At 37.8% G+C, this 17,197-nt stretch overlaps 1 protein-coding gene across 1 annotated transcript in view; it reads right to left on the bottom strand.

Moving 5' to 3' along the window:
• SLC9A9 (solute carrier family 9, subfamily A (NHE9, cation proton antiporter 9), member 9) overlaps positions 1-17,197 on the bottom strand; it is a 525,806-nt gene that overhangs the window by 362,721 nt on the left and 145,888 nt on the right. The window contains exon 5 of the mRNA XM_012724853.1: positions 14,811-14,916. Within this exon, the coding sequence (XP_012580307.1) occupies positions 14,811-14,916 (106 nt within the window). The remainder of the gene's footprint in view (positions 1-14,810; positions 14,917-17,197) is intronic.

The following is a 17,197-nucleotide window of genomic DNA, read 5'->3' as shown; positions in this document are numbered from 1 at the left end:
ACAATTGGAAAAACATGGAAGCAGCCCAAATGCCCAAAAGTAGATGACTGGATAAAAAAGATGTGGTACATATATACAATGGAATATTACTCAACTCTTTTTTGCTCCTCATGGTGTCAAGTGCGGTGAATGGAGTTGGAGGATCTACTTCAAGGAGGTAAAATCTAGAACATCTTTCTGGCTGTTATTACTCCCCACTCTCCACACTGTAACTTGCCCTTCTTCAAGGAAAGGGACTGAGTTTCAAGATTGGGTGTCCACAAAGGAAAAGGAAGTGAGCCTAGAATCTGGCACAGCATCCTGTTCTCAGTATTCCATAGATTCAAGAGGAGAGAATATAGACTTCACTTCTCTATGTCAGAGTCTCAAAAAGGAGTGTCAAAGAATTTGGAGGCCTTGTTTAAAACTGCTGCAAGGCTTCTACTGAGCGTCTGTCACCAAATCTGTTTCCTTTCTTTGGGGATATATCTTTGTACAGTACATGACATTCATATTGAAGTGGCATAGAGAAAAGACCCATATGTTACAGATGAATTACATTTTAATTTGGAAATTGCTGTCTCCTCCCTCCCACCCTCCATGCAAATAACCCCTCTGCTGTGTCCTAGCTAGGATACTCAAACATGGGTCAGCATAACTTCTACTTGTCTTTCATTTTGAAGGGTCAGATAATTACCACCTCCCCACTTCTCTCTTGGCTCAATGACTTGATCTTATCAGTAGTCTAAATGGCAGAACCCTGGCTACCCCTTTCAGTAATGTGATCTGATCTAGGCAGATCCCCCTTGGCTCAGCATCTTTCCCTCTCTTGCTCAAAATTTCACATTACTTGGCAGTAATATTTCAAAGTTTATGGTGTGGAATCATGACTATTCCCTGTGATATTGGCTATAAAATTTTCATTCCAGTTTTTGATGTTTTTCTTAGTTTTAGTTTGTTTTGAGGAAATCAAGTACAAGTGGAAATATTTTACCCTGCTGTCTTCAGCAGAATTTCCATATGAATTTCAGAATCACCTTAAAAAACCTGTCAGGATTTTAGAAGGGAGTTTACGCTGAAGATACTCTTCTCGACTGGAGAATTTGACTACTTTAGAATTTGAGTCTTCTCAGATAGGTTAGGTATTTGTTATTTAAGGTTAGTCTATTTATTTAGATTTTTATGAACAAAAATAATTTCCCATTATTTTTTATTATTAATTGTTTTGAAGTCTAGGAGAGCTATTGACTTGTCAATCTTCAGTCTGCTCAGATTTCTTAGTGCTTGAATATTTTCACACTTCAGTCTCTGATATATTTAAGTGCGCAAGTATCTCAGCTTATTATTAAGTATTTTATTTTGATAATCATATTTTAAATTTCCATAATTTTATTTTTAAATTTTAAAACCCCTTTTGCAACATAACCATCTTTTTTTTTTTTTTTTTAGATTTATTTATTTGTGTATACAGAACTGGGGTACAGGCCAGAGACTCAGGGGTGGCGAAAGACTTCACCAGAGACAGAGTGGGGAGCAGAACAGGCAGATCGACAAAGTACACTGCTGAGGGGAGCAGCGGGTGGGTCAGGAGAGGTCTGCCACACCATGTGGTCACCTCTGGGGCAGGCAGGAATTGAACTCATGTAGAAATGGTTTCAGCTTCTCAGTGCTGTGCTTTAACCCGCTGCGCCACTAGGGAGGGCCCACAACATAGCCATCTTTTATATCCATCCTAGTAGGCCTTGGTTTTGCCATTTGTTTCCCCATAGCATTCATAATATCTACATAATTTATCTTATCAGTGTAATGAACTTCTAAAATCCTAGCACAGAGTTTTATGTTTTGGAATGAAGATAGATACATATGTTAAAGCTACCATGTTGATGAAACTAGAGAGCAGATGAAATGTTGACTCAGTGGTATAAAGCTGGTAAATGACAGAATCAGAATACATACCCCAACCCAGGCTTTACTCTGCCTGGGTAGGTGTAACACAATACACGTTATGCATGTTTTGGGTTTAACATTTTCTATCCAAACCCTTACCAGGATTATTAATAATGACAATTTAATGTGTCCATGTATATGTCTTACTATTTTTCATAATTTTCCCTTATAAAGTTACTAATGAAAAGAGTAAAGACAGATTGCTGTCAGTATAGGTAGTGTCTGAAAATCCAAATTGTCAACAGTCACACAGTTAAGGATTAATTCAACTCAGAAGGTACACTGATGTTCATAATAGCAAAGTAGGTAGGTAAGACTAGTAATGAGAATAGAAATAAAAAAGGATGAACCTCTAAATATATTAGGCTTAAGATTTAATTTAACAGCATCAGAAGCAGCATGTTCCCATTAGATCAAATTTCACTAACTGCCATTCTGGAAATAAGCTTTTGCATAGGTTTCAGAATTTAACCTTAATATGTTCAATTTGAATTAAGCATCTTTAGAAAATCAGATGAAATTGTATTATAGTTTTGATACTACAGGATAAGTGTGTGGTCTGGATTTTACATGTTGTATTCCATACAAGAACTTACTTTATTATCTTGAAATGAGAAAGTCTCACAGTTAACCCCTGAAAAACAAACTTAATGGTAAAAGGATTTCTTCCTTTTCCTTTTAACACTGCCTACAATCCAGGCAATGAATAAAAATGATTTATTTGAGGACTCTAGGGACAGGAAAATTGATAAGGGCTCCCAACTTCTGTCCCATAAACAAGCGATATTTTAAAGCTATTAACACAGGAGCTGGGCATTCAACGACAGTTCATTTATCATTCAAAAGCTGAAAAGGATGTCAGGCTTGAAGTCAGGCTCTGAAAAATGGGCCTTGCACTCACCCTCTGTAGCTGACAACTGCTCCTTCTCAAAGTTTTAATCAGATTCCCTGAACATTACATGCCCAGTAAGGCAGAGCCCACATGAAACCAGCAATAAGCCTGCACATTCATTATAGGCCCAACTAATATGAATAGACAATATTCTCTAGGCCAAAAGAAAGCTTTTAATTTAGATCAAAATCGTGATTGCATATTGATTTGGCCTTTTGTTCACTGAGAAATTTTTCTTGCAAAAAATTTCAGAATTAATCACCTGAAATAAAAAGCATTTTTGTGGTTGTTCAGAATGAGAAGTCAGGCTTAAATGCATCAGAAAGAAAATGTGTCTTAAAATCAAAGAGTTTTAGCCCAAAGCTCCTGGAGTTGTTTAAAGAGCTTTGTCCCCCAAGTGAGAGCCAGACTCTGAGAGACTTCCTTCAGACTCTGAGAGAATTATTGACTGCCTCTCCCCAAAGTGTAACATGTATCATTTTAGATGATATTGTGAATAGTAGCCAGCTTGACAACCTTTGGAAACCTTAACTCATGTGATGCCATGGTCATGAGTGACTCTTTATAGATGACACTGACACCTACTTTGAACTATCCCCTGTCACTCGGCCGCTGTCTCATGATTGTTTGCCACCATACTACATAGACAAGAGAAGGGAATCACTAGTATCCTCAAAAGATATTAAAGTCATTAGGTAGAGAGTGACAAATGCCACTCATGGATAGTGACAGAAGTATAACTTGTCAATCAGAAGGATGAGTTAGTTATGAAGGAATTGAGAAGGTCACTGCAACACTGTAAGTGGCTATTCAAGCTTTAGGAAGTGGGGAAAGATTTAGTTATCCTAACACATTTGGAGTAGTTTTTACTAATGATTACCCTGAATATTAGTAGGGATTCAGGGGTGCTAAACAAGCACTTCAAAATTCAGGTCCAATAAAAAATACCCTTTTTAAATAAGTTTTAATAAACATATGATTCATCAACCTACCCTTTATCTGTCTCCATCAACTGTCTGGATATTATTTGTGTTTATAGTTCTGCTTATAGGAAAGACAGCTTTTATTGTATGATAAATTAAAGATGATTTGAATGATATTAATTTCCTATGGTAAATTTACAAAATGAATGCTTCTTAAGAAACTTGACTATAGAAAAAAAAAGAATGACCTAGATATTCTGGTCTTGGGTCAGCATTTCTTGGTGACCAGTCTGCCTTTTGTGTATTGTGCATTATGGAAGTCATTCTCTTTGTACAGGGCCTGTCATCCTGGGTTCTGAACAGAACCAGGATCTTCAACATAGTGCCAAATTTTTAAACAGGAGTTAAGGGCCTCCCTGGTGGTTCAGGGGGTTAAGTCTCACCACTACGAAGCTATCCACAGCCACTACAGCACAAGTTCAATTTTTTTTTTTTTCTTTTCCTGTTTGACAGGATAAAATACTGCTTAAAGCAGTCAGGGAGGTGACCCACATGGCACAGTAGACCTCTTCTGTCTCACCTATTTCTCCTCTCAGCAGTGTACTACAGTCAACCTGTCTGTCTGCTCCCCACTCTGTCTCTGATTAATTTTCTCACCCCCTGCACCTCTGGCCTACACCCCAGCTCTTGTATGAAAAGCAAAACAAAAATATAGAACCTAGGTTGTCAGCTATTTTCCCTTGATACCTTGTACAAATTATCCTGCTGTCCTCTGCTCTTATAGCGAAAAAAATTATCTACACCCAAAACTGTTGTAATAAAACTAATCTTCTTCTCTGGTTCTTTTATGGTTTCCATTTTGCCTTTGATGATATCACATTTCACTGCAGTATATTTGAATGTGCGTTTAGTTTGAATTTATCCAGTTCTGGACATAGTATATTTCAATTTCTCTGAAAAGTGACCTTCTATAATATCTTCAAATATTGTCACAGATCATTTTTCTTTATTTGCTCTTTTTGAAATTCTTATTGATGTATTATGATTTCTTATACTGGCCCCCAAGTCTCTTAATTACCTTTTCATACTTTTTTTTTTAAAGATTTATTTATTTGTGCATACAGAATTGGGGTACAGGCCAGAGGCTCAGGGGCGGTGAGAGGCTTCACCAGAGACAGAGTGGGGAACAGAACAGGCAGATCGAGGAAGTACACTGCTGAGGGGAGCAGCGGGCGGGTCAGGAGAGGTCTGCCACGCCATGTGGTCACCTCCGGGGCAGGCGGGAATCGAACTAATGTGGAAGCGGCTTTAGATTCTCAATGCTGTGCTTTAACCCGCTGCGCCACCAGGGAGGGCCCACCTTTTCATACTTTTTAGGTGAATTCTGGATCATTTACAAACTTCATCTTCTGGTTCATCAGTTGGATTAATATGGCATTTGTTTCATCTTTTAAGTATCCTTTAATGTAAATATATAATTTATTTTTCATTTTGAAAAGATTTTGTTTCTATTTTTCTGGCTTCCCTAACATTTTTTTCTCCCCCATTTAACACATTAGTCATTTTTAAGTGCTCATTTCAAAACTGTTGCCAGAGTTTTGTGATTATTTTTTTTAATTTAACTTACTTAGGGTCTTTATTTTCATCTATTTTTGTTTCTTGCTGATCTTTTCTTCCTGAAAGAATGTGAATTCATTTTCAAGAAGATATTTTTTTTTTTCTTTTCCTGTTGGACAGGATAAAATATTGCTTAAAGCAGTTTGGAGTATTTTGAAAGGTGTTTCAATAGTACTGAAAACTTTTTTACCTTAATATACTGGCTTGTATTTTCATTACACATTTGCCATGACAAAGTATTTTGGTTCAAATTCCAGATAGACAGCAAGTATCCTCACAATTTCTTAAATTTGGTAGTCAGAGACTGTGACAGAAGATGCATTTGGAGACTTGATGCAAGACTTTGCTCAAGTTCTATTCCCATGAGAGTTCCACATGGAAAGGGAACTCAAGCTTCAAAATCTCTGCATCAGAATCCTACATAATATCAAGCAGCCACTGACAGTGATAGATTCTCACTCTTGCTGTGATTTCTCTCTTATTTCTCATACCTTGGGAATCCTTTTTCTCTTCTTCAGAATCAATAATACATTTAAAAAGAATTTTTGTCTTGTCAAACTAAGCATGTCTTTGATTTTGTAATGTGTGGGACTATCTACTTCATTTCACCATGGTCTGAACATTCCATTAGCATTGTGGTATTTATTCTTTTGGGATGCCTATTATAATTGCCCTCTGTTTTCTAATAATAGTTTCCATGACATTGACCACAAGGATGGAGATATGATTCAGACCTTCACAATCACCGTGGTTAATTCCTTCAGGGTACTATATGATTGGCATAGGACTGATAGAAGTAGAGTTTCTTCCTGGTTAACAAATATAGGGAGAAAAAGTATTATTTTAAGCTTGACACTGATATCTAAGATATCTTAAGCCTGGAGATATCATTAGTTCCTTTCTCCTGCTTAGTAGAGGAAGTCAACTATCTACACAAGGAAAGAATGAGGCTAGCTAGCACCGGAGGAAATCAGGGCCAACAAAGAGAAAGAGTAGACATGTTTATTGCGAGTTCTGGCATACCAATAGTCAGCCCAGTCTGTTAAACACACCAGTGTATTTCTTTTGCAAAAGCTAATTTGAGTTGGGTTTCTATCACTTATACTTGACATACACACTAATACAATGAAATTGAGATTAAAACCCATCAACATGGGTTTATTTTTATAGATCAGTTTATCATGCATAAGTTGAGATAGACCAAAACAAGGTCTCTGTCATGGAGCTGAATTTTGGAGAGGCAAGGAATGATTGTCAAACCTAATCTGAGGGTCAAGGAATACAGGAATAGGATAAAACTACGGTCAATTCCCCGTAATCTGAACAGGGACATTAAATGAGAGCGAGGGCAAAGGTTGACAGAGTCATAACCAGCAAACAGGAAACAGAGATCAAAAATGAAAAGAAAACAAAACAACCAAGCAAGAACCCAGCAAGGCCGAAACAGCAGGCAGGAGTGTGGGTAGCAAACACTGGGGTTCTGACTTAAAGTTGGAGGTCAGCTGAGCTCTGCCTCCAGCGACTTCTTAAAGACACCATGACACCTTCCCATTTTTGCTAGCTGATGCCACCTAGTGTCCACATTATGAAGGTAGCCTAGAATTTGCTGCCAGGACAGAATCCTTAAATAAAAAGGGTGAGCACTTTCTTTCCTAAATTATGTATCACTGCAGTATCTAGACAGACATCAAAATACATTTCCTGCTGATGATCAGTTTCCAAGGCAAACAACAAAGTAAATTACCTTCAGAAAGATGTGCCAGATAGAAGAAGCTTGTTTTTAAATTATGCAGATTTGTGAGAAGTATTATATTTTTTTTGGTTGTGAAAACAATTTCGGTTTGTTCTCATCAAAAGGAAATACCTTCTTATCACTTCTGTGTTTACAATTATGGGTCAAATAGGAGAGACAGTAGAGCTAATGAGGATAACTAAGACTTTTTAAATACTTGAAGAAAGCAGTATAAGAATATTAAATATCTATCCTCTGGAATAGATTTTTAATGAGAGGATTAGTAAAATGACTCTGCCCACACCTGAAAGGGCATAATAACTCAATCTTAGTAACTGTTTGAGAAACTTTTACATAACTAGTTGGGTATTATGGAGAATAGAGAAAAGTATAACTTGCCTTCAAGAAGCCCATTTTCTATTTAAAGATGACGGCACTCAGAGAAACAACAGATTTTCCTAGCGATGTTTTTTTCATGCCATACAGTTATTCTCCTCTATGCCTACACAGTTATTTTCTGGACTGATTTTTTAGAGCAATGTTTTGCTGCACAAATTAAATCCCATTATAGCGATTGTTTGCCCATAGCAGTGAGTAGTTGATAGGGCAGGGTTGGCGAACTGAACCCATGCACAGTGTAATTCTGGCACAGGCAGATGCCCAGTACATTTGTTGAATGAACGGATGGTATCTCTAAGTTCCTTTTGGTCACATGGCTTCTGGGGTCTCACAGCCATCCCATTAGCTTCCAGGTTATAAATCCCTTAAGAAGCACATGCTGTAAAAATGTGGTCTTTCAAAATGTCACATACTCTAAGTGCTGAGCATTTACCAGTGTCACACTTTAAATGACATTTTCTACAAAGAACCTCTGAGCAGCATGGCGCTCTTATTTAAAAAGAGAAAATTGGCACTCCATTTCTCCCTCTCTTCTAATCGTTTACATTGAATATCCATATAAGCATTTGCTTAAAGGGAATTAGATATATTGATTATCTTCTGAGAACCAGCTGTTTAATAAATTTCTTATTTTATCTCTAAGAAAATTTGGAGATATCTGCATACAATGGACATATTGTTTGCATATTTGTGACATTATTTCATAAATAGATGATTTAGTATAATACTGACAATATTTCTGATGTGCTGGTAAATGACTGAAAACACTCGCCATTGTCTATTTTTATAGGTAGAAAAAAATTTCAGACTTAAACTTCTGTAGACTATATTTACATGAAGATTGCCAGTTATTGAGTATGTTAATGAAGAGGTCTTTGGCCTAAGTGGAACATAGGTATTTTAAACTATTTCCAATTAATATATAAAGGCCAAAAGAAGAAAATAAAAATCACCTGAAATCCTACTTACCGTTTTGATTTTATATATAAATGAAATATACATATTATAATTATACACAGTTGTGCAGCATGTATTCAGTTGTGATTTTTAACCAAAAATAGATCTTAGTTTATATATCATGTTAATTTTTTTGGTTTTCTTTGGGATATTATGAACATCTTTGTACATGAATATACTTTTTCTATATCATTTATCGGATGATTGCATAGAATTCCATATTTATACAATTTAATTTACTCAATTAAATAATAACTCTTCTTACGTACAACTTCTTTTAAAAATCAATGCACTCATCTCCATGGAGAAATGCTGCACACACCCTTAATTACTTCTTAGGATACATGTCTAGAAATGAAATAGATGGACCAAGAGTCACAGATTCAGGGCCTCCTTAGTGGCACAAGGGGTTAATTCTTGGCACAATGATGCTATGGGCAGCTACTACCGCATGAGTTCGATCCCCAGCCAGGGAGGTGACTCTCAAAGCACAATAGACCTCTCCTATCCTGAATGCTGCTCCCCTCAGCAGTATATTGCAATCAATCAGCCAGTCCTGCTCCCTACTCTGTCTCTGGTGAATCCTCCTTCCTGCCACAGCTTTGACCTATCAACAAGTGCTAGATACAAGAAAAATTAAGCATAGTAGGAAAATGAGTAAAAAAGGTAAGTTGGTAATAAGCAAGAGAAGAAATACAAATAGCTAATGACTTGGATACATAAATAAAATAAATCTTTAAACTACCACTGTAAATTTTTACTGCGCTTTCTCTTTCACCATGATGTGGGGAGATTCCCATTTCCTCAGACTGACTTGAGTTCTGAGATTTGGAGGTTGCTAAGCAAAATCTTTTTTGGCTTGATTTGTTTCATTTATTTTTCAGGGAAGCTAATTATATTTAGTAGAGTAATTGGCTATTTGTATTTCTTGTCTTGTTCATTACTAACTTATATTTTTTATTTATTTTCCTACTATGCTTAAATTTTCTTTATTGTTTTTTCATAGGAGGAGTAAGATCAGTAGCTAGTATCTAATATTTGTTGGTATTATGAGACAGGCATCATGCCTCATTGAACTCCTCTGGTTAGAAGATTCATAGGTGTTTCATATTTAATCCCACCCAAAGAGATGTAGCTAATATCATTTAAGGTTACAAACAAGGCATTTGATACACACACATGACACATAACTTACTAGTTAGTTAACTAGTAATGAGGAGGCAACCTCTTAAGTACATTTGTCTTATTAATAATTTGTCATATTAATAATCCATCATGTATATTATTAAGGACATTGACACATCCATATGTGTGTTGAAACTACTTTTCCAGATCTGCCCTTCAATGTCCAATTTATTTGCAGTGTTTTTTTTTTTCACTAGGATTTCTTGACTCTATTGTCATTACATAAACTGGCTTTTCTTTAGTTTCTGCTTTTTGACAGTTTCATAAGCAGAAGGATATTTTAGACATTATATAGGTGGACAGTGTGGAATGTTATAAAATAAAAGGCTAATTATCTTTTTTCTTTCCTTTTGCTGGAATCACGGATTTAGCTAGATAATATATCTTTTAACCTTTAATACTTTTATGTCTTCTGCTCATTGCCCTTTGACTCTAAATAATGTGCTTATGTCTCCATGTCTTAATTTACCAGTTTCATATTGTCTTTGCTGATTTCTGAGTGAGAGATGTGGCCATTTCAGTTAACATCCCTTTCTTTTTCTCCCTCCTCTCCTCCTTAACTTTTACAAGGAATATCACTTTTAGTTTTGAGTATTTTTATAACTAAGTAATATATTTTCACCTCTATTTCTTAATTTATCAACTTTAGACAGTAAGCCTTTACTAAATGGTTCATTCCTAATGGGGGAAATCACATGTAAAGATGGTTAGTCTCTATATTTCTTGGATCATAAAATGTCATATCTATGAAGGAATGCTTCACTACAAGCAAATATTTGGTTATTTAAATGAAACGAGAAAAATGTGACAGTAACTAACATATTGCTTTACAACCATATTACTTATTCATTGCTCAAAATATTTTTTAATGTCTATCAAATAGCTATTCTTAAATTTTTATATAAGGAAACAAATACGGAACATCACTGTAGTAGTCTTCAAGGTCTTGTTTTTTTTCTGTTCAGCATCTAGATTTCGTGTGTGTGTGTGGCGGGGCAATATTATTCTGAACAATGACCCCACCTGTCCCTAGTCTTAGTTCATATACTTACAGGTGAAACTGAGCACATCCTTGAATTAATGAAACATGTGTCTTAAACTGAGCACATCCTTTGGCCACAGTGATTAGTTCTAGCTAAATAGATCATCAGACTCTCCAAGGTGTATATGGCTGGGAAAATGAGAACAATATTTCTTGCTCTATTTTTCTATAGGTAGAGAGAGCTCTGGGACTGCTGGCAGCCATCTTTGAAGAGGTGAAGGAGCTTCTGAAGAAGCCAAGTGCAGAAAGACAGTTTTACTCATCTCACTAGAGTCTTTTCCAAAACATCTTTATTCCTGCTGTTCAGTTACAGCAGCTAATACAGATCCTTTCTTGTTTACAGTAACATGCATCCCTTTCCTGTCAATTGTAATAAGTACACAATTAATTCACAACAATCCTGATACTATGATACTAATTCCTTTGTCTTAAATCTAAGGGTCTTTCTATCTATAACTTTGCCTGCTCTGAAAGCAAAGTCTCTATTTAGGGTTCAGAAAATCACCCTTCAAGTTCTCTTCAATGTATCTTTTGTCTTCTTTCATAATCTACTTAATATTTTTTTTATTTTTAAAAGATTTATTTACTTATGCATACAGAACTGAGGTACAGGGCAGAGGTCAGGGGCAGTGAGAGGTTTCACCAGAGAACAGGCTGACTGATGAAGAATACTGATGAAGAATACTGCTGAGGGGAGCAGTCGGTGGGTGAGGAGAGGTCTGCCACGCCATGTGGGTCACCTCCAGTGCCAGGGATTGAACTTGTGTTGAAGTGGCTTTAGCTTCTTAGAGCTGTGCTTTACCCGCTGTGCCACGAGGGAGGGCCCTCTACTTAATAATTTTTATAAATGCAAATTCATCATGTGGAATTCACTCATAAATTCGTATGCATATATGTTCACTCAGGGTTTCCCCTACATCCCTCAATAAAGACTGAGACATAGAAATCTGATTTGAAAAGTTTTATGTTAAGTACAGTGACTTTTAATGTTGGGTGGACAATTGTTGATCCCCTTAAGTTGCAGGGACACAACCTAGCTCCTGCTGCTGTGTGCAAGGTCTGTGGTCATCAGATCCAATTATAAATCGTCTGAAAATTCTAGAGTATATGTAACCCAAGACACAGTATTATAATTAGTAATATGCCTTGCACAGAGAATTTGGATTAATCTAAAATGTAATTAAATTTTATACCTTTGAATAAATATGCTAAAGTACAGAATTATCACAATACTAACAATCAAAATTAAATAAACTAAAACTGAAGAGGGTGGCTTGACTTAGAAGGTTTACTGATAGGGGGAATGTAAATGAAAGTGTGTGGCCATTCTAAAAGGAAGCACTCAGGAGGCACTGCTGAGGATATAGCATGTGATGAATTAGGCTTTTTATTATACTTGATTTCACATCAAATTATATAACTTTACTATGGTATAAGAAGAGCTCTATCATTACTCAAACTTTAGAACCACACAAAAGTAGAACTAAAAAAAGGAAAACACAAAAGACCTTTTGATTTCTTTTTTGAATGCACATTCAGTCTAACTGTAAAACTGGAGCTACCATGGGAAAGGGGAAGGGTGAGTAGGATGTGGGGGCCCAAAGGACTAGGGTAGAGGACTGTAGATGCTGTGTGATGTGACCCTAAATGTTGAGGTGGTGTGAGCCAATATGTCTCAATCAGAGTGTTGTAAACCAATGCTACCTTGATCAATCAGTAAATTAGCTCTGTCTTGATAAAGTTACTTTCTAAAAAATCAACTAGACCCCAGATTACAAGGCTGGAAAGCAGTGAGAAGAATGGAGATCAAGTTGAGTTTCTGGCATGAACATCATGGTAAACTTGTAAATTAGCTTTAAAGAAGGCTTTTCTAAATGGATTAAAGGATAGAACAGGGCCCTCCCTGGTGGCACAACGGGTTAGGATGCAGCGCTGCAAGCTGGTCACAGCAGCTTCAGTGTGAGTTCAATCTCTGGCCCCGGAGGTGACCCACATGGTGCGGCAGACCTCTCCTGACCCGCCCACTGCTCCCCTCAGCAGTGTACTTCATTGATCTGCCTGTTTTGCTCCCCACACTATCTCTGGTGAAGGCTCTCACTGCCCCTGCACCTCTGGCTTGTACCCCAGTTCTGTATGCATAAATAAATCTTTAAAAAAGAAAAAAAAAAAGGATAGAACAGAACATGTAGGTTGGGAGACTAAAAGGAGGAAAAATGTGTGTATGTAAGCAGATGTATAAAAAGATTGGCACATGTGCTATAAACTGAATTGTGAGGCAAGTGACCAAGCTAGAAAATTGAGGAGCTCAACAAGTGGAAATGTGCCAGCAGGAGGAAGTGGTTAGCAGTAGACCGCACAGGTGGACAGTCCAGACCCCAGAGTGTATGTGCCTCCTGCCCCCACAGTGAAGCTCAGGGAAGGTTTGTGCCTCCAAATACACCAGGTGAAAGAGGCTGCAGTGTTGGGGAGATGGATGGCTCCCTGTCTACTACCTCTAATTTAGAGTCACCTTCATTTCAAAGATGGAACTCTTGGGGGCCACTCTGCACAATACATGAATTGACAAAGTTGGGGAGCACCAGATTTTGGCTGAAATGGCAAGTGTCTTAAAGCTAGAAAGGAAGAAATTTCCCCATGCTGTGAACCACAATTTGTTGAGACATGAAATGCATGGGCGTGGGAGTTTGGGGAGAGGTACTACCAGTGATGACCACTAACTGACGCCAGGAAGTACTAAAATGCCCCCAAACCTTGTGTGCAACATCAGTATTCATCCTTGGAGTCTGCAATTTTCATTGAAAACTAATGACAACGGTAGTGCTGAATGTGGAAAGACCTGTACTTCCTGAAGTTATAGCTGTGTGATTTTTTTCCCCCAAATTCATTTGTGCTTTTGTGGTTTTGCTTGGCTTGACCTTTGACAGCTTGGCAGCTCAGAAAGTGAAAATGAGGGTCTCAGCAAATTGAAAAAAATTTACTCTAAATGTTCCTTTAATACTGGTATTTCTCAGACACAGACTCCTGATGTCTTAATTAATTTTTCTTGGCATTTCTCTAAAATTATCCTTTAGCATTTGTGAATCTACCTTGACTTTTCCTCTGAATTTGAACTCCCTGATATTTTCCTTTGATACAAGATAGGCACTTCTCTATGGCCAGGTCAGATATTTTTATTTGAAGACTCTTTGAAAGCTGCTGAACTCAGTGGCAACTCTGGGGTGACAGGCTTAAGAAATGTCAGCTGACAGAGGATGGAGTGTGGTTGCTTTATTTTTTCCTGCTCCCCTAGGTAAGATCTCACCTAAAAAATAAATTCCTTTGTTATTCGAAGTATATTTCCAAATGAATTTGAGGTAATTAACACCCTGAATAGAATTTTGTTGTCACATTAAATTATAAGATTAACTATTTTCCTCTGGGATATTTGACAGCTGCTCATGTGTTAGTCTTAACCTAAACCCAAGAAAAGACCTCTGATGTAGTGAAAGCCACTGATGTGGCATTTATTAAATATAAATGGTAAGTAATGAAGGGGAGATGAGGAAAGAGCACTGGTTCCTAGCTCCAAAAGAAAATTCTTCCAGAATGAGGGCTAAATTATAATAGTTCTCAGCTGAAGTGCCACCAGTTTCACTGGTCACATGATAGTTTAAAGATGTGTGTGTTCTTATAACTCATTCTATTTGCATTGAGAAATGAAAAAAATATTCTGACTCTCATATTGTATCTCCAATTTGCCAGATTCACTATCAATGCAAATTTCTATTAGGCTGTTATCTAGAAAATGACATGTAGAAGAAAAAAAAAAATAAATGTTGACTTGAAACAAAATTCTTTTCTGTGCCTTTTAGAAAGCCTCAGTGAATCAGCTAAATATATGCACCAAAGGAACAAAATTACCCTCTGGGTAGTATTTTATAATAGGCTGGAAACATGAAACTCATTAATAGCATTAGAAATTAGGTGCCAAATGAATTGTACCCATTACTGGAGATTTTTTCTGATAACAAATCCTTATATGTTAGAAATCGCCTCTCACTCTATAACATAAGAACAAAGATACTATTAAAGCTGCGGGGAATTATTACCACACAGTATATTCTCACACAGGGAAGCGAGACCAACCCCAGGACTTACTATGTCAGGACAATGGCCACTGCATCGTTCAACACGCTCTCCCCAAACAGGAGCGTGTACAGGTCGGGGTCCACATGCAGCTCGTGGAAGATGGCCAGCACTGTCACTAGGAGGAAGCACACACAGATGTAGAGTTAGCTGAGCCCCCCAAAGCCTGTGCTGTGATCACTCCAAACGGCATTCGTTAAATGCTCCTCTCCAGCCCATCCTCTAGACCCACACCAGGTCCTGACTCCAAAGCAATCTGATCTGTCACTCCTGCTTAAAGGATTTTCTAGGATTCTCACAGTTGACACAGAAAGTTTGTGCTTCTTGTACAAGTCCTTTAGAGTCTACACTCCGTTTGCACTCTAGCTTCTCACGTGGCTAACCTTTTGCTACCTCTCTCAAGCCACACTGAACTTGCCAGAATTTCTCAAACACATGGGGTAATTTTTAAACTCCTTTTGCATTTTCTGTCTCTTTATCAGGGTACAGATTTCTTTTCCATCTACCTGTTGTTGGGCCTCCCATTTATTAAACACACAAACACAGACACACAGCCATTTCAACACTTCTTACTATAAAAACAATACTTAAACTTTAAAGTCTTTCAAGTTTCCCTCCAGACCCCAACTACCTCAGCACACACCTGACTCACTCCTTTATGATCCAGCATTGGAATCAAACCACAAAACTCATCACAGAAGATTTGGGCGCTCCCCAGGGATATCATCTTTGCAACACAGGCTATTTGGCAAATGTTCTCCCAAGTGTTGTCATGCAAGGTTGACTGACTCCTTAACGGATGGATGAATGAATGAACGAATGAATGTTACAGAAGGAGAGGTGGTTGCCACCTGGCTCTCATTCTCCCTTGATATCAGACTTCTCTGTGAAGACGGATTCAAAGTTCCTCAGAGCAGATCCTAAAGTCTGGTCTCCAACAGCCTGCTGCATAGCTACTGTATGGCCTGTACTTGTATGAGCCTCTGGGAGAGCATCAGGAAATAAATATTCACACACTGATTATCTGTTTTCATCAAAACTATTCACTGCCTTGATATTTGAAACAGTTATGCAAAGTGTGAACAGCAATCATTAGGAAAATGATCCATTGAGTTGATTGCTAAAGGGGGAAAGAGGCTGGTTGAAATGATATGCTGGTAAAATTTTAAGGCAGAGTGGGCATTTTCATTGCTATTCTTTCCCTTCCTGTTTCATGGACTATGAGGTTAGTAACTACGTTGTGTAAAAGAGTGTTATGGGGGAGAAAAACTGAGTGTGTGTGAGCTTTTGTAAATAGAGTTGAGGCTTGGCACTTTTTCTGCTGCAGTGGGGAGGCATGGAAGGGTTTTTATCAGGAGTGGATCAATTTGATTTGAACTTTGGAGAGAAAGTTCATGCAGCAGGACCATGGCAGAATAGATGTGTGGCTGAAGGCTTGCCCAGTAGCTCCAGCAAGAGATGAGATATACCAAGACAGGAAGAAGCGTAGATTCAGGCTCCCAAACTCAAGCACACCTTGCTCCTTCCTGTACTCTCCTGACCCTCCTGCCCCCCCCCCCATGTCTGACCAGAGGCTTGGTCTTCACTTATTCACTAGTTCTCATCTCCCCTGGGTCACAAGTCCTTAGCACAGTGTTAGAATGTAGTAATAGTATCTGAGTGAACAGTATATGAGTGAATGCATAAAAGATATGTCAGGGAGGACTGAGTAGAGGAGGCCATGGCCCCAGCGTAGTTGAGATGGAACAGTGGTGGCTCTTGGTGCTGGAGAGACAATACGGAGCCAATTCTGGATTTCACTCCTGGGCAAATACATAAAAGATTAGTTGGTATGCAGGGGATTCCAGGAAGTTTGCTTTTGTACATTTCAATATGAAAGCTGGAAATAAAGTGTTTTAACTGCAGAGTTAAGGCAGAAGAAAGAATATGGAGATTGCAAAATGCTGATAGATGGACTACAAAGTCACAAGAGTGACTGAGATGCCTGGGCAAAGTATACAGAAATAGAGTTCAAGAAAAATTATTAGGGGCACTTACCACTAAGGGGAAGTGGGGAAAAGAAGCAGAAAACACATGTGAGGTGTATTTGCAGGACTTGATCCTAAGCATGAACAAGTCAACTGGAAACCAATCCATTGTGAATTTCTGTAAATGGGTTTTCATTTGCTAAAATTATCCTAGAGGAAAGAATGTTGAATTCAACAAACTAGCTTTGGGATAGACAATAGAAATAAAATGTCATGAATTCGCGTGGCAACTGGCCAGGTCTCATTTTACTAGTCATAGAATCAATTTTGTTATTCTAGCAGAGTAAGTCCTTAATTGTGATAGACAAAATGCAGTGATCTCCTCTCCAGTAGTGTGTAGTTATTTGCATTCACTATACTCTTTACCCTTTG

The sequence above is a fragment of the Condylura cristata genome, unplaced genomic scaffold, assembly GCF_000260355.1.
Source record: "Condylura cristata isolate star-nosed mole 26May11 unplaced genomic scaffold, ConCri1.0 scaffold00014, whole genome shotgun sequence".
NCBI classification, from domain to species: Eukaryota; Metazoa; Chordata; class Mammalia; order Eulipotyphla; family Talpidae; genus Condylura; species Condylura cristata.
Note: the sequence above shows the minus strand (reverse complement) of the source record. Positions and strands in the feature narration are given on the sequence as shown.